This window comes from Anarrhichthys ocellatus, unplaced genomic scaffold (assembly GCF_004355925.1).
Source record: "Anarrhichthys ocellatus isolate YVR2014 unplaced genomic scaffold, GSC_Weel_1.0 scaffold74, whole genome shotgun sequence".
NCBI classification, from domain to species: Eukaryota; Metazoa; Chordata; class Actinopteri; order Perciformes; family Anarhichadidae; genus Anarrhichthys; species Anarrhichthys ocellatus.
This window is the reverse complement of record NW_022280104.1, coordinates 1,549,215-1,571,235: the sequence shown is the minus strand read 5'-3', so window position 1 is coordinate 1,571,235 and position 22,021 is coordinate 1,549,215. Positions and strand designations below refer to the sequence as shown.

At 40.7% G+C, this 22,021-nt stretch overlaps 1 protein-coding gene across 1 annotated transcript in view; it reads left to right on the top strand.

The window, feature by feature from the left end:
- Positions 1 to 22,021, top strand: part of ulk4 (unc-51 like kinase 4) — a 66,039-nt gene that overhangs the window by 24,816 nt on the left and 19,202 nt on the right. Inside the window, 14 exon segments of the mRNA XM_031873804.1 lie at positions 2,134 to 2,295; positions 3,101 to 3,286; positions 4,629 to 4,724; positions 4,727 to 4,758; positions 7,849 to 7,982; positions 8,251 to 8,372; positions 8,735 to 8,791; positions 9,021 to 9,072; positions 9,626 to 9,720; positions 11,952 to 12,003; positions 12,455 to 12,659; positions 13,576 to 13,668; positions 18,292 to 18,340; positions 20,648 to 20,753. Coding sequence (XP_031729664.1) covers positions 2,134 to 2,295; positions 3,101 to 3,286; positions 4,629 to 4,724; positions 4,727 to 4,758; positions 7,849 to 7,982; positions 8,251 to 8,372; positions 8,735 to 8,791; positions 9,021 to 9,072; positions 9,626 to 9,720; positions 11,952 to 12,003; positions 12,455 to 12,659; positions 13,576 to 13,668; positions 18,292 to 18,340; positions 20,648 to 20,753 — 1,441 coding nt within the window.

Here is a 22,021-nt window from a genome sequence, read left to right as displayed (position 1 = left end):
AGGGAAGCCGTTGCAACATTTTTACTCTAATTTCTTTAACTTTGGCTCTCTGACTATGTGAGGTTGAAGTAGGACACGGAGTCTAATATAATGAGTGTTTCTCGGATGAACTTGTTCCTCATGCTGGGAGAAATTATAATGAGAGTAACTTGCTCTTTCCTCCGTCTCCTGCATTTCTTCCTCTGCATCATAATGATGGAGTTTCTTGCATGAGCTACTTGTTTCTCACCACATGTAAGGATCTCTCTCTCTCTCTTTCTCTCTCTCTCTCTCTCTCCCCCCCCCCCCCCCCCCCTGTCTCTTTCTGTGTAGTCCCTGGCAGGGCTACAGTCTATTAAACACACAGACAGTGGGTGCTCCCCCGTGGGCTAATTAGTGAGCTGGCCCGCACAGCCTAGGGAATGCTGGAACAGACCATTCTACCGGTTCCCGCAGGGGTGCCGGAGGATTCATTATGTTGTCATGCTGCGTAGTCCCTTGTTGAATACACAATGTCATGTCCTATATTGGATTGATGGGTACTAGATTATTTTAGCTCCCAGCTATGATTAGAGTCCCCATGTGTGTGAATAGGCTGTGTTTTAATTTCTATAAAATGTTAAATAACTGTGAATCACAGCCGGTGCATTGTTATGTCAGAGGTTCATCCTTGCCTCCATAAGAGAATCAAGATTTTTCAGAAAGGTTATCTTTGTTTCAGGACACAAGGTTTCTGCAGGGCAGTAGGGCCACTACTCTGCTGTTATTGCACAGTGCAGATGTTCACTTAACTTAATCAGTGCAGTGCAGATGGGGTGGAGGTAAATCTTTTCTCCATTTAAAATGTGGTGTAAGTGATAAAAACGCAGAGTTTACAGTATCACCTGCATTGACAATCTGCTCTTTCTGACTCACAGCAGTTTGAATTGATGTCTAATATGATAGATAAATAAGGTGACACATTTCATTGAAGTGTATTTAAATTTCTAGTCACAGTTTTTAAACCAATTCCTGCATTCCTAATCCACACAATCTACATCTGCTGCCCGTCCATGTACTGAGTGTTGGAGCTTTTGAGGAGGTGGAGAATATGAAACATAAGTAGTTTATTTAACCATATTATGCCGAAGCTATGGCTGTTTGAAACACACTGAGCACACAGATGGACAGCAGAGAAATGGATTGTGCAAAGATTTGTCACCATTTAGGTCCATTGTAGATGACATGAATTCAAGCTGACAACAGCTGCACTTGTGTGATAAGAAACTTTGAACAGACTCAAAGTTTCATATTAAAAAATACAGTATTACTATAATTGTCATAAGTCTCTAATTTCTTAAATGTTGTGCATTGCATATACACTACATGTGTGGACAGTCAGTGCAGTTATGTGTGGAACATCGTCAACTCTCACCTGCACCACTTTTCAGAATTGCCACGATAAATTGCCGTGATTAAATTCATGTTTCAGCTGTTATTATCAACCTTTGCCACAAAATATCATTAACTAGGTTCTATGAATAGACTCTATTGTATGTCATATCTAGGGAGAGTGGCGTCTAAGTGATGTAACACAGTGAAACACAATAATAACCTGACAGAAGCAATCACTTCTGTTCTACTTCCTGTCTTTCTCCACAATGACTTTCCTGGAAAAACTAATTTCCTCAGCCACAGAGATTTCATTAGCCTGGCCCCATTGTTGAACACAAACAACTATTCTCTCCTCAGGATAAGGTGTGTGGGCACATACAGTATACACATACGCACGCACACACACACACACACACACAGGCAACCTCTCTCTTGTTTTTGTATTGAGGTGATGTTGAGAGCTAATCTAATTGTCAGTTTGTGATTGTGTTAGTTCTTTGTTCATTTCTGCCTTTTGGTGTATGACATTTTTCAGTAATCGAGTTTTGAGTTTGTAACTTAACAATGAAAAGGAAGAAAACAAATCCTTTTTTAGACACAAACCACTCGCTGCTGCTCTGCTATTACTGTAGCATGCATGTGCACATGCACACACAAGTATGAAAGTTCATCTTTACATATATTAGTACATGTAACATACTTGTTAAAATGTCCTGGTTGGTTGTTGTTCCCAAATGGATTTATATGATACAAAAGTCTTGGTGTGTGTCTGTTTTACAGGATGATGCCATAGTTCATCACATGGCAGCTAAAGCCATAGAGAACATTTCCACCGCTGTCTCTGGCCCCTCCCACCACCTGGTTACCACAGAGATAGGGTCCGCCCTGTGGTACCTGTTCACACACTCCACTGTGGAGGCTGTGAGAGTCACTGCCATCTCTGTAAGTTCACATGCTTGAAAACATACTGAACACTGACATAGATACATACATACTAAAAGAGTTTATGGTCTCAATCTCTAGTTTTAAGTCTTCTTCAATACAGCATGATCATTTAGTAAATAATGGTCCCATTTAGAGACAAATGGATCATAAAGCAGGGGGGGCTTTAGGGGGGGCTACTGTGTTTGACAGATCTCTGCCGTTAACAGCGACGTGTACATCTCTACGTCACTCCTCCGCATTCAAAATGTGGTAACTTCCGTTCATTGGTTGCAAAAAAAACCAACATGGCGACGGCTGTAATCCAAGATGGCGATGGCGAAATTTAAAACGGCAGTCCACAAACAAATGGGTGATGTCACGATGACTACGTCCACTTCATATACAGTTTGTTTGGAACCCACAAACACAAAAAGACATCAAACACACAAAACAGGATGGTTAACTCAAGTAAAAGGCAAGCTGTTGCTACAAATTGAAATAAATATTTAAAACATTTTTTTTTAAATGATACATACTTATTGGAAACTCAAGGTAAACGCAGGCAAAGATGCTAAATCTTTTTTCTTTTTTTAGCTACACCCATCAAATGTGATGCACGTCTGTTAACTTGGTCCTCATGCAGCATTTTAATATCGTCAGACAGTGAATCAGATTGATTTTTTAATTAAAAATGCATTTTGGTTATTAGCCTTAACATTAGGGACGTCAAGTTCAACATGACATTACACCGGAATGGGAATGCAATTCATGAATGACATGTTTTATCTACATGTGTGTTCAACTGTCTGTCTCTATGTCTCAGGCTCTTTCAAGGATAACCCAGGTGGTCCCAGCAGTCTTCTTGGCAGTGATTGACACCTGTGGCCCTGCGGCCATCTTGGAGGGCGTGGGTGGAGCAGGTGCCAGGGTCCAGCAGCATCTACTCACTGCTATGGCTGCTGCCCTACTCACCTCAAGCATCCAAACACACCGCGTCACACAGAGCAAGGTACGTGTATACTCTTGTGCACACCTGCATAAGAATGTAAGAATATATTGCAATATTTCAAATGCAAATACACACGGATTACAGTACACATCAACTGGCAAAAGACAACCCACACACAAACGACCACATTGTTGAAAACATGAGAAACAAATGAAGCTAGCCTCAAATTCTCTAAATATTTACTCTCTCTGTCTCTGTCTCTCTCTCACTTATAGTTCATGAACTAATGCTGAACTGTAAGCGAACTGATTTTGATGTATTTCCTATTTAATTTTTCACAAGACAGCCCATCTAGTGTGTATACAAAGTGCTAATCTTGGTGAGGCAGAAGGGCTAAAATTGATTTGAAGGTTTTTAACTTGCATTGGTAATTGACTCTGAACTGAATTTATTTGCATTGAGCATCCAATTTAACACCAGCATACAAACTTAGTACTTCAACTCTGCTCTAATTATGCACTGATATGCATTCACCCCCCCTTTTCTCTCCCCTGGCACAAAGAAAGACAGTCCAAGAGTTTGTTTACACAGAAGTCTGTTTGTGTGTGTGCGTGTGTGTGTGTGTGTGTGCAAGCATGCACATACGCTAATTTGTAGAGTGTGTCAGTATCTAGGCTAATTGGCTGAATGAATGCGCCATAGCCTTCTACTTCAGCAGAGCATTGTGGGTAGTGGGGAGGGACTTATCAGCTAGGCACACACTACTGGGTTTTGAAATTAATTAACTTGGTGTGTCGCCCCATAGACACACATGCGTGCACAATCTATCGCATTAGCTCACACGCTCACACAGACACAGTCAGAAGCGTATGGTGTTGGTGATAATGATAATGGTAATGAATGTTGGCCAGTCACAAATTTTTCCGACCAGCTACTGCCGCTGAGTTTATGCTGAGTGAATGGATGTCTAAAGTAGCTGTAGGCAGACAAGTTTGTTTTTGTGCGTGTGTGTTGTGTGCGTGCACATGTTGTATTATAATGTGAGTCTGAGCTGATTAAAATTTTAGCCTCTTAGTCGACACATTTTCAGATTACCTTAGGGAAAATGTGGCACAGAATATTTTCGTATTTCTTTGCATACATTATTTGGATACATTGCAGGGATATATTTTGACACGATAAACTGAGAACAAAGCACTGTGTACAGTGTGCAAACATCTCTTCTCGTTCTACTCTGAATCAACCTACTTAGTTGGGATGTAACCATGTAAACATTTAGGTGTTGCTTTGCAGTGTTAAAAGTCTGTTCCATATGGCTGGCTTGTATTTGAATCAAAGCATAGTATCTAGGATTGCACAGAGTCAGTTTCACTTTATTCATTCGTGTGTTTGGGTCTTGTAGGATTTGGTGTTGAAGGTGCTGTCCTGTCTTGAGAGTCCATCCACAGTCACAAGAGCCAAGGCATTTCTACTGCTACTTCCACTAATACAGGACAACACACACACACACTGCTATACTGCTGTCAACACAGGTAACACACTCACGCACGCCCACTTACACTCATTCACATAGACATGGTATCTCCCTCAGTAATATGTTATTACATTATCCTAGCCAGATGTTATATTTATATGTTTATAGGTTTGGAGTGTGTGCTCTTTTGTAGAAAGTAACGATCTATGCGACCCTTCATTTTGTTAATTAAAGAGTCACGCTCTTTTTAATTGTACTGTACTATAACACGGTAATAACACATATACGCTTACTATTCTGCCTGAGAGTGATGCGTCTATTATCCTACAACGTAGTAAGTCCTACGGACTGACTATACTGAGATTTGGACTTACTCATGGCTCCACTCAGTCTGTCGGACCACTGGCTAATTAGTTTCTCTGGAATGTAGTTGCCCATGTTCACACACAGTCTGAACTTTTTGTCAGAGAACAAACAAATTCCATTTGTGAATTCCATTTCAGGGTGGGATTCCTCTTTAATTATTTTGCCGTAGCTTCCAGACTGTATCCTCTTACACAGCTGCACTATAGCTAAAACTGAATTCACTCTTCATGATACAGTGTGGTGGGGCAAATCCAAAATTCTCCTCCAGGTTTTTGTCATATTTTTTTTTTCTTTTTTATTTTTTATTTTTTATTTTATTTTTTATTTTAAAGAAATGGCCATTTTTGTAACTACCACAACAATTACTTATTTGGTGGATATTATACAATGGTTGGTTCCAGCAAAGCAGTCCTGTTGGATCAAGAGTCGAGTCAGATGGCTAGTGTAATTAATTGATTACTTGGTCGGGAAGATGACACAGTTGAAGAGCTTTTCATTGTGGCTAGATGTTACGCAGTAACCTATTCTGAGTCTACATTTACAGTACTTTACTAAATCTGAAAACACTGTTACTGTGGCCTGTGTACACACTACAGATTTGTTTGATTGTTATAGGCTATAAAAAGTTGACCTCTTAACATGTACTGCCACACAGCAGCTGATCGTGTCTGAGCATGCTTGTGTCATTGATTTCCAAAAGATCAGTTTTCTCCTGTTCTCATTAAAATGCAAGATGGTAGTTTCAGATGTATTTACTCAGAAGAGCATTTTAGAATGCCTCTGGGTGTGGAAAAACAGCTTCATGTAGATGAAGAGAAAAAGCTTGATTTTCACATTTAACTGACTTAGTGTGGACATGTTATACAATAACAGTAGGATAATAAGAAGGGCGGCTTTCTTCATAAAAACCCTGCCTGGGGCTATTGGCAAGGCGGTTGTACTCTGTGTAACCTTTGCTTTAACTAGCACAGCAGCCATGGGAATGATAATATAAACGTATGTGCCCTGGACATTCAGTTTGTGCTGCTGTATGTTGTAACTTTACTGGAACTTCAAATGGTTCATTAGATGGTTGTCCTGTGTTTCACCCCACACTAACTTGCAATGCAGCTGTAAATATGCATAGCTCACATGATAAGATGCATATGCATGATATATATATATATTTCTGTCTGTCTCTCTCTCACACTCAACGTACACACACATGCACACACTTTCTCGCTATCCGTCCTTTTTACTTGCTCTTCCTCTGTTCACTGTGTTAGAGCTGTCAGAGTTGACCTGCTTGTCTCTCTCCCACCGAGCACTCTGCATGATTCAACCACACACACGCACGTCTCTCAGTCCTGCTCTCACCCAGGCACGTTGTGTTTAATTAGCTCCTCAGTGGCGTGAAAATATGTGTGTGTTGGTGTGTGTATGTGTTTTTGTCTGTATGAGAGAAACTTCCTCAGGCCTCACTGAGGAAGTGTCAAGATTGCCATTGGGAACGGAGTATGATGGATTTCAACACACACACACAGAGCAGACCCCTTGTAGGTCGGCTGGTTGTGAGTACTTTGTGAGTCTCCCACAGCGACTGACAGAGGTGACAAGTTTGTCTCTCTTTATTTAGCAAATGGGGAAAAATGTCTGCAAGACTTACAGAGGACCGCACAGGTAGAAGTCTATCAGGGAGACAGACAGGTACAGAGCTAACACCATCATCATATGACCAAACACCGGCAAAACTAATGACATCCCCATCATCCTCGGCTGTAATGTGTGTGTTAAGTACTAATTAGGAAATGTTAGAATGCTAACATGCTAAACTAAGATGGTGAACATATGTTAGCATCGTCATTGTGAGCATGTTAGCATGGTGATGTTAGTATTTATCTTAAAGCATCACTATGCTGAAGCACAGCCTCACAGGGCTGCTAGCATGACTGTAAAGTCTTCAAATCATTACAGATTGGACCCTTACATCTACGTTAGGCAACCTTTGAAAATAAGCAAACATAAAAACACACAAAACAACCAACACTTTCTCTTCCTGCACCGTCTATTCCCTCCAAACAAGGTGCATGGCATGTATGAGGCAACTTAATACATACATACTGTTTGATAATGTTATTGTGTTCAATACCTATAACATTTTATTAAGATATTAATAGGAGTAATTCCTTTCATACCCGAGGGTCTAAGGTTGGAGGTACCTACTAGGCTTTGCACTAAACTCATAACAATAACGTAAAATGCAGAAATTACTGTTAGAGCTCCCCTGAAATGTGCTGCACCCTTACTATAGTAACAGCAGCTGGGTTGGATTGTATCTAACTGTGAATCATGGCTGCTAATCTTTTATGAAACATTATGAGGAAAAGAACTGCATTTGTAATCCCTCTCTCCCGCTGCACAATGCTCACTCGAAAGCTTAAAATCAATAATTGTTAACTAATATAACCTCAATGAATCTCTCTGCATTCGTGTGCTTGCACACACATGTTGGTGTGTTTTGTGTGTCAGTAATAAATACCAGTTAGCAGTGGTAACTTTTTGGCTCTGCTATGAATTTGTGAATAGAGTATTATTGATTACTGTTGAATAGAAGCAGTCGGACAAGAATACAAATATTCCCAAACTCAGGGCCCTCTGTCAGTCTCTCTCTCTCTCTCTTGGCCAACCTCCCTGCCTCCCTTCTTTGTATGCATCCAGTCTGCATTGTAGCTCATTGACTAGAATAAGATGAAACCCTGAAAGCAGTCGGAGTCAAAATTCATGTGAGTTTCTTTCTGTCTAGACTCGTGATGCACCTGGAGAGAGAACTTCGCAAAGCCACTCCCCTCAGAGAGAACCCCAGCCAATTAGGATACCTGTCCCAGTGTCTGGATTTACTGATTGGATATCTGAGTGGCACTGCACTACTGATACTAGGTACACACACACACACAAACAAACAAACAAACAATACCCCTCTGCATGAGTGGGCTTGTTCTCCTACAAATCAATTTACTCATCATTGTTTTGATAAACAAAATATTCAAATGCAAATATTGTATGTAATAATACAAAGACATTCTGTAATTGTGATTCTGTGCGCTTTTTATTAAAATGTACTTTTGCATTACATGAAGTCGCCGGCTGCTACTCTCTTCCTTTCTCACCTCCTCTTGTGTCTCCTTGTCTCCTCTCCTCTCTCCAGAGGATGTCTTATGTGCATTGCGAGGTGTGATCGGGAGGAAGCACCCATCTACAGCTCAGAGCAGACGGCTTAAACACACTTTGCCTACAATGTCTGTCGTGCTGGAACTTATTTCATCACAGGTAACGTGGACCTTAAGGAGTCTTCTTCATTGTTTGATTATAATGTTCTAGCATTTTTTCTTGCAATCCATATCTGATTTTCTCATAGATCACCAGCACCCATTCTCATTGTTCAGCACAGTATTGCCCATTCTGCCTCAAAAAGTCAATAATTTACCGTTTACAGTCGTTGTGGCCTAGGTGTGTAGGCCTGTTACTAAACACTGTTAATCCATGCTGCACTGCTGGTTTGTAACTGTAAGTCTAGGTTAGGGCCGGATAGATACACCTGGCTACAGAAGGTGCTGTGACACTGAACATCATTTGGGTTTAAAACCTGCAACAAAATAATTATTACTGTCTTTGTGACTGTCCTCTCATAGGTGTTTCGATGTCAAATTGTATCCAAAGAGTTTCTTGCTCAAATTGGATTTCTCCTGGTAAGTTTTTGGTATTATTATGTTTAGATAAGATTGTTTGACAAACTGAAGGCAAAAAAAAAATATCAAAAAATATGCAATTAATTCAACATGTTAAAGTATACAGTTTAGTGAAATTCCAGGTGCGTGTTTAAAGAAAGATGAAAACCACCACTAAACACAGAGCACTAAAAAATAATAATACCGTAGTCTTTTGTCGATATGTCATTCTACCCTCTCTTCCTCACAGAACTATATCACCTCTATAGAGTCCAATGAAACAAATCTGACCAGTGCTTTGGGTGAGTTACTTTCTAAATTACTGAATTTTTTTAATGCATGTTGCATAAAAATCTATAGTATTTTATTTCTTTGACCAAACCAAACTGCTGTCACTTTTCATGTGTTTCGGATTGTGTTTTTTTTCTGTACACATGTTTATCTTTATGTTCATCATTAATCATTTTACCTGATGCTTTTATAGGTCCTCATACTCCTTTATATGCCTGTTCCCCAAAATCAGTAAAACTAAAGTGATGGATGAAGCACTCTCTCGCTGTTTAGCTGTACTTAAACTCACAAGACATCTTTGAAATAAAACAATATTTTGATATGTGAAAGATGCATTCAGCCTTGGGGAGACAGATGTGGTATTGCATTTCAAATGCTTGTGCACAAGGCAAGATGCAGGGTCAGTGCCTTGCTCAAAGGCAATAATATCACCCACACTCCACAAATTGGGTGCACCCAGCCATCGTGACAGGGAGCATAGTTACTGCTCAGTCTGCGGGTCATCCTCCCCTTTTATTGAAGAGGTGATTCAGTAGAGTTGAATGATATTTGATTTCCCGTTAGGTGCAGCAGTATGCGAGGAGTTGATTAAGACATCTCTGTCCATTGTGGAAGTCCTGAGTCAGCACCATGCTCTCATCACTCCACATCATAGTGCTGTAAGTATGCATGCAAGCAAATATGCAACTGCCTTCCTGTCTGTCTTCTTGACACAGCACTGACTGTAAGTTTGTGTTTATGTGTCTGTCTGTTGTACTCAAGTAATACATGTGTTACTTTGCTGTGATAGACAGCTTCCAGAGGACATGTGAGGGCGATAAGACTTGTCAGGTCTATGTTAAAGTGTCTCCATTAATATCTCCAGTTTTTGTCCATTTCATGTATTCCCCATGGTTTTCTATTCAGTGTGTGTGTTCCAGGCTAGTAAACCTGTCTAATAGTGGTCAGAGCACAGAAGGTCAGCTTGTGTGCTATTAAGCAAGACACTAATCAACTATTGAACCAACAGAGCCTCATCAGAACTGTGTGTGTGTGTGTGTGTGTGTGTGTGTGTGTGTGTGTGTGTGTGTGCGCGTGTGCGCGTGTAGGTGCATGAGATAGGCCTATGAGATCGTGTTTAATGACTATTGACGTATGGAAGTGGAGAGCAGCAGGAAGCAACAGGATGGAGGGAGAGAAAAGAAAAGAGGAAGGAGCAAAGAGGAGGTTGCTGCTACTGATAGTCAATAACACAGGAAGACACTTTAATTACCACCAGCCAGCTCAGATTAACTTTTATTGCCTGCTGGACAAGGACACACAGTCATGTTTGAGTTAGTTATGTCTCTGAATCCTCATCACAAAGTAAAGATTGAAGTAAGTTTTGCCTCCACAACCATCTTTCTTTCCCCTTTTAAATTATTGTTTTTACATTTTTACAACTTAGATGAGTGAAACAGATTGCCTGGATATATTGAGCATCTTTATAGACTACAGTCTGGATCCAGGAGCCACATGCTAACAACAGCTTATTTATTTTTGAGTTCATGATATACAGAATCTTGAGCACAGCAGGTATATTGAATAAAGTAGTTCTTCAACAGTCCTAATCAACAATGAATACATGAGGTTTGTCTACCAGAAGAAGCAGAAGTAGAATTTCAGAAGGTCCCCTGTTGCCTGTGATTTCCAAATGGTAAAAAGGGAAAATACAAAGTATATACAACATTTCATCCTTTCTAGTCCTGTGAGAATACAGATGAAATAGCATATTGCTATTTTTGTGTTGGCTATAAAGCAAATTGAAGGAAATTCATTTGTAAAACAGAAAATGAGGACGAGACCGGATTTCAGACAGTGAAGGGACATGTCCCCCCATAGTTCTCACACACACACACACACACACACACACACTCCAGTCTTTTGATGGTTGTGATATAAATACACACACCATTAAGTGGTGGACAACATCCTTTGTAGTTTCCTCGCTCTGGCTTTCAATGTAATGACCTCACACACACCCACTCAGCATTAGTGTTGTTTCTATGGTAATATTAGTAATCATGCAAATTCATGCATTACAGATCCATGCCTAAATAAGGACTTTGAGAGTTGCGGAAGTACATTTGTGCGTGTGTTTGTGCTTCAAATGTTGTGTGATCAAAGAGATCATTCAACAGTGCATTTCCATAGTAATTTGATCCTCTGTGACAGTGGTCTGTGCGGTTGATGCCCCCTGAATTTATACAGAACAGTGTCCTCTATTCAGTTTGATCTAAAATATATCTGTTTTTACATTTGCTGTATATTAAGTGTTTTTCAGAGGAAAGGCGGAAATTGCTTTTATTGATATACTTTTCCGCCTCAAATGACAGAACACAGGACCAAATTAAACCTTAAACTGTTTATGTTAAGCAGTGAGATTGAATATGAACTTTTACTTATAAAATCCCTCAGTACATTGGCAGTGGTTTACCTGCTACAATTTCTACAAGGGGATTTTCTATTGGTGCAGAATTTCAGCCATGGCACTGAGACATTATCTGCAGATGAATTTATACAACACCAGCTTGAAATTGTGCCAGATTCTAGCATTGCTTCAATCGAGTAATAGTAATCAGCTTCTCATGGAGTATCCTGGTCAAGGACCATTACAGAGGGACATGGGTAAAGGTTTTTATGTGGTCTGTGTTCAGGCATTGTGTTTTTGTGTTGTCCACACGTCCGTCCCATTCTTGTTAACGCAATATGTCAGGACCGCCTCGAGGGAATTTCCTCACATTTGGCATCAAGGTCATTGTGACCTCACAAAACAGGTTTTTCAAGTGTCTAATAGGATAAAATAATATTTTAGGCAGACATGGATGTAAACTGCAACTTGACTCGGTTTGTCTATTTATGTCTCTTGAAGGTTGTGGATGCCATCCTGCCTCCTCTGACAACACTGGCTTTCAGCAGAAATGGTAAGAGAGATGGAGGGTCACTTTTAAGGTTGGGAGAGAATTAGAGAGAAGAGATACAAAACTGCAAAAGAGGGAAAGAAATTGTAATTGCTGTTGAAGAAAATATTTTTGGGAGTAAAACATGTTAATGTTCTCTTCCAAACTGATCATAAAGTGTCACTGAACATCTCGTTCCCTTTAGGATTGACCTCCCGGGACATCCTACAGTAGAATCTCACATTTTGGCATTAGTGTTGTTGCCTCTAAATTAATAATGTTCAAGTAAGGTAATGGTCATATGATGTCATGCAGTTGTCAAATGTCACATACCGGTACATAAATGGTCCCCTTGGAAACTAAAATACAACTAAGAAACATTCTCTCAGCCAAGATGTAGCCAAAAGCATAAATACATTATTCAAAACACTATATTAATACTCTCTCTTTCTGTGTGTGTATGCGCGCGCTCCAGTGGAGTGGTCTGTGTTTGTTTTGAGGGTGCTGTCCGAACTCAGTCTTGTCCTGCTGCTCCAGGAGAGTGATGGAACTGAGGAAGATGAGCAGACAGAGGAAAAGAAGGAGAGAAGACAGGAAGGAGGAAGGGCAGCAGAAGGAAGAGACGATGGAAGCTCCTGTAATCAAATCTTAGCTCTCATTACTAAATCTCTGCTTCCAAGGTGGGTGGGCCTCTTTCTAAATATGAACTTGAGTGTCTCTGGTTTCCTCTTTTATATTTTGTTTGTGTAGGAACAGAAGAGCATTGTATGTTCTATGAGTAGCCTTTTTAACATCAGTACAATGTAACCAAATTGATTGTGATACTTTTTAATTAGACAATTAGCTGAAATGAGAGCATCGTCAAAATGATTCCTCCCCTTTGTCTTGTGCCAGTGATATTGTTATTGATTAGGTCTGTCACTATTAAAACATTTCCTTTAACCCCCCCTTTGACAATACCAAGTGACAACCTTGTTATGGATACTAGTCGTGTGGTAAATAGCTGTACAGAGTATTTTGTCCCTCTTCTGTGGGTTCAGGTTACATGCCAGTACCTGTCAGATGCAGCTAACTGACAAGCATCTGTCTTTATGAGTGTTGACATCAAATGAGCGTACAATCTGTGGAGAGCAGAGGGAGAAGTACAGATTTCTCATCATGACAGAGTAACAAAAATACAAAATAGATGTTGGCATTCGTGGGTTTTTCTCACTTTCCTTTATACCCTCCATGTGCATCTGTACGGCCTCCTCCTGAACCTAGATTATTTCTACGTTTTTATGTTCTTCTCTCTCTCAGCGTTACTTCATGTGTTATCCTACCTCTTATCCACCTTTATTTCCATCCACATTTCTCCTCCTTACACTCACATCTCTCCCCTTCCTCCCCCATTTGCTTCTGAAATTCCCTCCTCTTCTTCAAATTCTCCTCTGCTGTCCGTCTATTATTATAACTCTAGTTCTCCGCTCCCCCTCCTCTCCACCCCTCTGTCCAGCTCTGTTCCAGTTTACACTCTGTTACCTATGATAAGAACAGTACATTCATTTTTTAACACTATGAAAGCCAAATGTTGTACTCATACATTTCCGTGTCTAGGTATGAGTCTCTTCTTCGAGCAGCAGAGCCTATCCCGCTCTACGCACTCAAACTGCTGGTATCGATGACTGAACACAGTACGCAGATCTGCAGGTACTACTCGCACAGACACAAAACACTGTTGAGGCATGGCAATACCAAAATGTGACCTTACTGTAACTTACAGTACCATCCCAGGTATTTTTCACATAATAAAGTACACTGTAGAGTACAGAACTGTGTATTACACATCCATTGAAGTAGTCCCATGCTCAGCAGCACGAACTTACACGCAAACCTGGTCTATAGATGCTGGTCAGCCTGTTCTTCTAGACATGGATCCACCTCTTAACATACATTATTCCTCGTTATAGTAACTGAAATTGTATGTGCGCAATGCATTCGCTAACTAAAGACTATACTACCTTGGACTCTACTATTTTTGTTCTATAACCAAGACCAAATTTTTTTTGTGTTGAAGTGTTTTGCAGTCCTAGCAGGCACACAAACAAATACACACAGGCACACTTTAGTCGATGCATGTGTAATGTTTTAATGCCAAGGCCAGTCATTCCCAGTTCAGCACTGTGAATCACTACGAACTGTTTTTTATTCACAGCCATGCACACACATGCATACACGCATGGATAAATGCACAAACACACACACTTACTATTAGCAGTGATCTTGTACACCCCTCTAAAAGCCAGTGTTTTCTACGGTAGTAATCAGTCTAGTGGCAGGCATAAGGTGCTGTATCAGCTAAGATGTGTAAAGACTTGACATATTGTGCTGATATATCTTTGCACACTAGCTACTCCGGAAGAGCTCTGTTAAAAGATGTACTGCACACTCTTTAAAAAAACGACACTAAGACAAAATGATTGCTGGCGTTAAAGAAAAATTCACTCCTGCATAATGTTGAAGTAAATCGGTATTCAGGAATTTAAAAACATGTCTTATAGGAAGCAGTCATCTGACACCAAAAGAGGTAATGATGTGTTTTCTGGTTTGGTTGCACAGAGAATCTGCTGATCCCTTGTGTAACCATGAGATGACTCTCGTGTGCGTGTGCGTGCGTGCGTGCGTGCGTGCGTGCTTATGTGTGTTTGATGGATGTGTTCTGACAGCAGCTGTCAGTAAGTCTTGATTCTCTGGTCATCTGTCTTCTCTTTTCAGCTGTTGACAGAGACAGAAGGTAAAGGTGAAAGAGAGGGAGAGAGAATGGGGAAGTCAAGAAAATGGATGGAGGGGCAGAAGGAAGGATATAAGGAGGAAGTAGGAACGAGATAGACAGGGAGATTCAGTAAGGGGGAAAAGGTTACATTGGAAAGGAGAGAAAACGTGTTAATGGGTGAGGTAGCATGAATCGACATGCATGCCCTCCTTGAGAAGGTGAGAAAAAGCAGGCAAAAAAAGGGTGCAGTTTCATCCATATTACAATATTTAATCTTTCATCATTCAATACTAATGCTGCATTCCAGACACCTCTGAGGTCATCATTTTCCCAGTTTAAATATCTAACTTTCGAGTGTACACCCAATTGAGCTCTTAGCAGTACAGCCTCCACATTTTGTCTCTGTGAAGTCGGGGTGGATGGATTTGCCTGGAGTTCACAAGTAGGATCTGTGACTTTGAGTAGCGCTCCATTGCAATTTCTAGAATGCATCATTGTAATTAATTTACAACAACCTTGATTGTTAACCTTCTGTTTTGTCCTTCTCTCATTTCTGTCCCTGCTTCCATCCACTCATTTTTTATCTACTTCAGCAATACTAACTCAACAAACCTCTTATCACTGATATCCAACTTTCACTCCATCTCCACCCCCCCCTCCTCACGAGTTCAGAGTTCACCCTCGTAGCTGAATACGCCCCTACTTCTCTTATCAGTAATATATTACCCCCTCTCGTCTCCGTCCTTCGCTTCCTCCCTCATCCCCTTCTTTCCTTGACACAAGTAGAGTGACGTGAACTTTTCAAATTGGTGTCAGCACTCTTCTCTCTACATCTCTGTTTTTCTCTCACTCTTTTTCCTCTGACATTATTAACAATATTTTACTTTTTTTTTTCTCTCTGTCTCCCTCGTTCTCTTTCTATCACCATCTCTAATTTATTAACATTCGTCCACATTTCTTTCTTTCTCCGTGCCCTCTTTCCACAATTCTCCCTCCATCACTGCGGTTATACAATCAGAAATTAAATTGCCTGGGTCTTGGTTAGATAAGTGTGGCTATGAAGCCGGCCGAGCGGTAATTAGATGGTAAATTGGGGACATTAACGTTGGGAAGGCAGCCTGCTGTTTCTCTCTGCATTATCGCAGCCCAGACACACCTTCAAACAACTACATTTACTATGACCTTTAGCCAAAGAACCTTATGCTGTGGGGTTACGTGTGTGTGTGTCCAAGTATGTTTTCAACTCCTACATACTGATTGTCTGTCTGCCAAATGTTTGTGGTTATCATTCAAATATCGGGTAATATTTTCTCTAAGATTAACTGGGTTGGCTATTGTCTTGTGATTGTAGAAGGTACATATCTCTATCTTAAACAACTCCTTTTACCATAAGGTAATAGCTTTTCATGGACTCAACCTTGCAAAACCATTACACCATCAATTTGCTATATTCATTTGGACACCTTAGTCTCCCTAAGCCAGATAAAAGTGCATTCATTAGGTGTTAACCACACCAAGGTGGTTGGTTTCACATGCTAAAAGCCTGTAATTGCATGTAACAGCCTGTTTTACTGGGCTGCTCTCTGTTGTGAATAAATGCATGAAAAATGATTTTAAAATAGTCTTTAGATGATACAGAAACTCATCAAGATGTGTCATTTGTGAATAATTGGACCATCTTCCAGGGCAGAACTTTAAAGTGACTAAAACTTTCAAACGCTAAGATACAATCTTCTGCCTTAACTTTGGTGTTTATTATCTTTTCACTTGACATAACAAGGTCCAGTATGCCCTTGCAAAATAATCCAAGACGATGATTTAGAGCTACTAGTATATCTGACAACAGAATTATATCATTAGTAGAACAGAGGTTAATAAATCTTAGTGGTTATCCATGAAGTGATAGTTTTTATATTATCTATTATAAAGCTACTGATGAGTATGACTTAATGCAGTGAGGGTTGTCTCATCTGTGTTTGTTCTGTTATAGACAGTCTGTTGTGCTCTGGGTTGTTCAGTGTCTGGTGTTGTGCATTGTGTCTATTGATGTATGGCTGGTCGTTTAAAGGTGGTTCAGTTTATCATGTCATGCTGGTCTGGCCTGTCCTCTCATCTCTCCGCCTGTCACCTACCTAATGGGAGGACATCCATCACATCTACACACACACACTTACCCGTTCATAAGGTGAGATAAGATAAACTGTTGAAGGCCTAAAATAGAGTACACTCTTAATATATAGTTCATCATCACTCTGGTAGGTAAAACAGCTACGACAGAGATATAATCAGTGTCCACAACTCTACAAGTGTTCTCGGTGTGCATGATGGACATGGGTACTGCTCAGCTAAAAAGAAGTATCTTTTTAATGCATTTGAATACTGTTGGATCGGTAGCTCAGTGGTGTGCTGATGGCAGAAACTCAGCTCTTTTGCAGATGCTGAGGTTTTTGATCAGAATACTATGTAATGGTGTGGGGAATATCTTCTCAGCACACATTAAGATAAAATGATTCTGGTATTGATTTCTGTGTTAAAAGCAGGGTACAGGGCTGCTGCAAAAGTAGTCATATACTCTAAGAGACTAAATGGGTCAGTAAACATATAGAACATAAAGTAGGCCATTGAGCAGTTAGTGAAAAACATTTAAGATGCATTTCTACCGGAACAGCTAACTTTTATCAAATGAAGACAGCCACCCAGTTTATACACCATCAGTCTAATAAGGTTCAAAGAACATTACATTATCGAAAATTCATTCCTAAATGTTTGCCGCTGAAAAGTCCACAGAAAGGTTTCCATAAGTGGTGTGACGCCTGCCAGACAAGCTATAAATCATAGTTAAGAGGAAGACTTTGTTACCTTTAGCATATTAACACCGGTCTGACTTCAGCCGGCTTTGTTCCCATTACAGCCTGAATTTCTTGCGTTCTTACACTAGGTGTGTGTGCATATGTGTTGACTCTCCTACCACACGGCAATTGGTTGCAAATCAAAGAACCTTAATCAGTAAGCAGACAGAATGTCATTGCTAATATAGACAGCCAACTCTCTCGCCCTCTCTCACAGCTTTTCCTTCTAGTTTTTCAATGTGGATTCATCCACATCACTCTTTTGTTTTTCACTCCTATCCATTTGTTCCACTCCTCTGTCCTTCCTCTATTCTCTGCCCAAATGCTCTTCCCTCCTCTCTAATCTTCTCCTTCCTTACTCCTCTTGAAATGTAATCTTCCCTTCCCTCATCCTCTCCTCAACTCTCAACTCCTCTTTCCGTGTCCTTCCCTCTCCTCTCTCACCTCCTCTCACGTCATCTGCTCTCATCGCGTCTCCTCTTTTCGTATCTCCTCTCTCCCCACAATTCCGCTGGTACCAGACAGGAGCATTGTAGCGGAACTCCAACCTTAAAGAAGATGAAACAGCCCAGTGTGTGTCCATGAGGCCTGTGTGTGTGTGTGGGTGTGAGTGAGTGAACAGTGTGGTGAATTGCCTCTAAATTAAATACACTTGTGACCCTCGACTTTCTACCTCTGCTCCAATATGTATTTTTCCCATTTGCTTTTCAGGTTGATCAAACACAGTAGGATCCTACCAACCATCTTTCAACTCATTGTGGTAAGAAACCAATCTCACTTAATCAATTTTATTCAGCAAATCACTGGGAGTTGATATGCTAAAGGCAACAAAGTCTTCCTCATTGACTGACTGCTCATTCAGTCAGTCAATGAATCAATCAGCCAGTCTGTTTAAATAGTCTTACAATCAGCTCATCAATCTTTGTTAACCCAATCTGTATTATTTTATGCCATTTTATTACAGCTCGGTTGTATTCTGTCTCTTTCCTTCTCTTTCGTCTCTTACTCGCTCCATCTAACATTCATAGATGTGGTTATGCAAATTAGCCTGAGTGGTGTTGACCTATTAGAGGGCTGGTGTAATTGACTGGCAGGTCAGCCACAGAGAGGAGGAACGGTTAATAGAGTGAGAATATAGACTCCGCTATTAAGATCCCAAACAAATGCATGCACACAAACACACAGCACGCGTCTGTTATCAGCGAAGCATAACAACGTTTCCAGTAAACAATTTATTTCACCTGACCCTTTTTGCACACGCAGAATCTAATGAACCCACAAACAGAACAATCTGTTTTTAGCAAACCAAAACACTTGTGCTGCAGCAAACAATTTACACACACACACACACTCACTCACTCACTCACTCACTCACTCACTCTAAATAATCAGTGTTCTGCATGGCTGCCTGTCCAGCCCAGAGTAGCTGATGCAGAATGTTAAACACTCTTATCCAACAGCCTGATTAACTTCTCTCCTGATTGTTTACTCCTGTCTGAACCAGTCATGTCTGGATTTATTAGTGCCGTCTGTATTGCTAACGTTTGCATTGATTTTTGCTGCCTGAAACACTGTGATCTGGATTGATTACACCTGCCACTGGTGATCACACTTGTCGTGGAGAAACTCACCTAATCTTATTTGTCTGGATGATGAAGTAGTTCTGCTTCAGACATGAAAGGATGTCAGGAAGCAGACTAGACTTCTTCAACTGGTTGGTTGTTGTGCCTGAGGAGGCAGAAGACTGATCACAGTGGCTTACAGTCAAATACTTAAACAAATCCTATCTCACTTATACTGTACATTCTGTAGATAAACCACTAAAAAATGTAAAATGCAGGACAGTAAGTCAATAAGTTAAAATTCACTTTTGTTTCCCCATTCCTCTTTGCTCTTAGTCGGGTCTATGCTTTCAGTGATGTACACGATAGTCCTTTCACAGCTCATTAGTCCATCAAGATCAAAATAAATTAGCTTTATCATTTGCCGTTACTGACAGGCAGGCTGTCCTACAGTAGGTGTGAATTGATATCATTGTCTTCAGCCTCAGGCTACCGCACATGATGAGTACGATGATGAGGCTTATCGGCCCGTACACAGATCACACTGACGCGTGCGGACCCCGCGGGCAGAGCTGGTGTATCTCAGAGAGGATCAAATAGTGAAATGAGGGCAGGAGAGAGAAGGAGAAGTGAATTACTGCAGGAGGACAGAGACAGGGTTTTGTACGGAGGAGAAAGAAGAAGGAACCAGTGAGTGGAGGAAAAACAAAGGAGGAGAAGGGAAAGGTTAAGGAGATCAGAGGAAGGAAATGGAGACTACAGCCTTGCTTCTTGTTCTCTTCAAACCCAATTGATCATCAACTACACCATCCTCTAATAAACAGAATGAATTTAAACTCAAATAGGCAGAACAGATTCTTCTCAGGTGAAATATCAAGTTATTCTCTCTGTCTTCTGTGTGAAGAAATATTTGTCAATATAGCTGTGCTTCTGACAATAAATATGACACGAGCACCTGTCGATTATGTTGCAAAGTATAAAATTGACCTGTAAGAACAACAAAAAGACTGAAAGATCTGGAAAATGCTTATTTTATGTATCATTGACATGCAGTCCTTAAAACATGGGAAAGGCAGCAGCTCTCTATTATACAGAAGCTTCACTGATATTCAGTGGTGACAAAAAGACATGCCAAGGGCCTGCATCCAGTAAACTGCAGACCTACTGAACTGATAAACCAGGGATTTCAGGACAAGATATACATTTCCTATTACAAAATGATAATACATAAATCCAACCAGTGCATAATGACAGTTATTTATCTTGCTGGTTGGCTTCTGATTTGTATGGTCCACACTAGTTATTATTGACCTTGTGTACATTCATTCACTACCATACTTCTAATTGCATTATTTATCTTAAGTCATCACATATCGTTGACGTTAGACAGTAGATGTGAAAACATTCTAAATGGAAAACATTTGACTGAATTCATTAAGGAATATAAGATGTTGTAAGCTGAACTGTAACCTAGTTCTCCTATTTTGTCTCCCTACCTTCTATAGGCTAACAGTAGTTATGTTACCAGTGGGATGGTCCAGAATGCAATCGCCTTGTTGTGTAATCTATGTGGAGACACAGTCTTGGACCTGGAGCCACAATACCAACAAGGTACAGTATGTTGGAAGAGAGGGAAGATACCTCTGCTTTGAAAACCGACTTTTCTCTACTTTTCTCGATTTGTGCTGTCTCTTACTCGAGCACTATTGTTAGTGAGTGAGGTAAGTGAGTCCTAGAGGCCCGTCTGTCATTGACCCTACTGCAGCAGAGTGTGGGTATTGCATATCTACTCTGCTAGCATTAGTTATTATCAAGTTACTTGTTGACATCTTGCTTTCCCCAGCCTGCTGTCCTGCTGCAGCACAAAGCTTAATCTGGTCAACAACCTTGGCTGTTTGTGTGTGTTTGTGCATGAGGCAGAGGCAATGTTTTTTGTCCTTCAGCTATGGTGAAACTCAATAATATTAGGATTTCTTGTCGATTGCATAAAGGCACAAAAGCTTAGGCATGTACGGTTGCAGCCTGGAATCATTAGAGCATGAATGCAGTACATTACAGATGCTTGCAAGAAAACATTTACAAACACTGCTGCCTCTGTGTGTATGCGTGTGTATGCAAATGTTTCAGGACCCACAGTTCAACGCTGTAATTGCAACTCTCAGCAGCAATGGAAATGTAACACAATAATACTTGCTTTCGCAAATGACTATTTAGGACAGTGTTCATTTCTCTGTCTCCCTCTTTCACTCATTATTCTGTGTCTCATTCTGTCTAGCCCTCTTTTCCTCTGTACACCCTCACTCCCCAAAACTACCACCACTATCAACCCTTCCTCTCCTATTTTCATTGGGTCAGCAGTGCGGCAGTTCAGTAGTCAGCATCATTATCGTCCAATCAGCTTCCCTCTCAACAAGAAACTGTCAACCCAGCATTAATACTGGCCAGGCAATTAACGCTCTCTCCCTCTCCTCTCCTGTATTTACTTGTTCAACTCTTCTTGTGCCTCCTTCTCCTCTTCTCCCTCTACTTTTCTAATCTACTCAGATCACATCTTGCCACATCATCTCCTCTCCTTCCATCGCTCTGTTCCCATTTTCTCCTTCTCCCCTGTTCTCTATTTTGAGCTCCTCCGCTATCTTCTACTCTCCTCTTCTCCCTTTTTTGTAGTTGTGGTTCACTCCATATCAGCGTGGTGATGGCAAGAAAGAAGGGAGAGGGTGAGGAGGAGGGAAGAGGAGAAGGGAGGAAGCGTGTATAATTGGCTTTTTAAGGTGTGACAGAAACGGGAGGGAAGGTGTGTGTGTGTGTGTGTGTGTGTGTGTGTGTGTGTGGGTGTGTGTGTGTGTGTGTGTGTGTGTGTGTGTGTGTGTGTGTGTGTG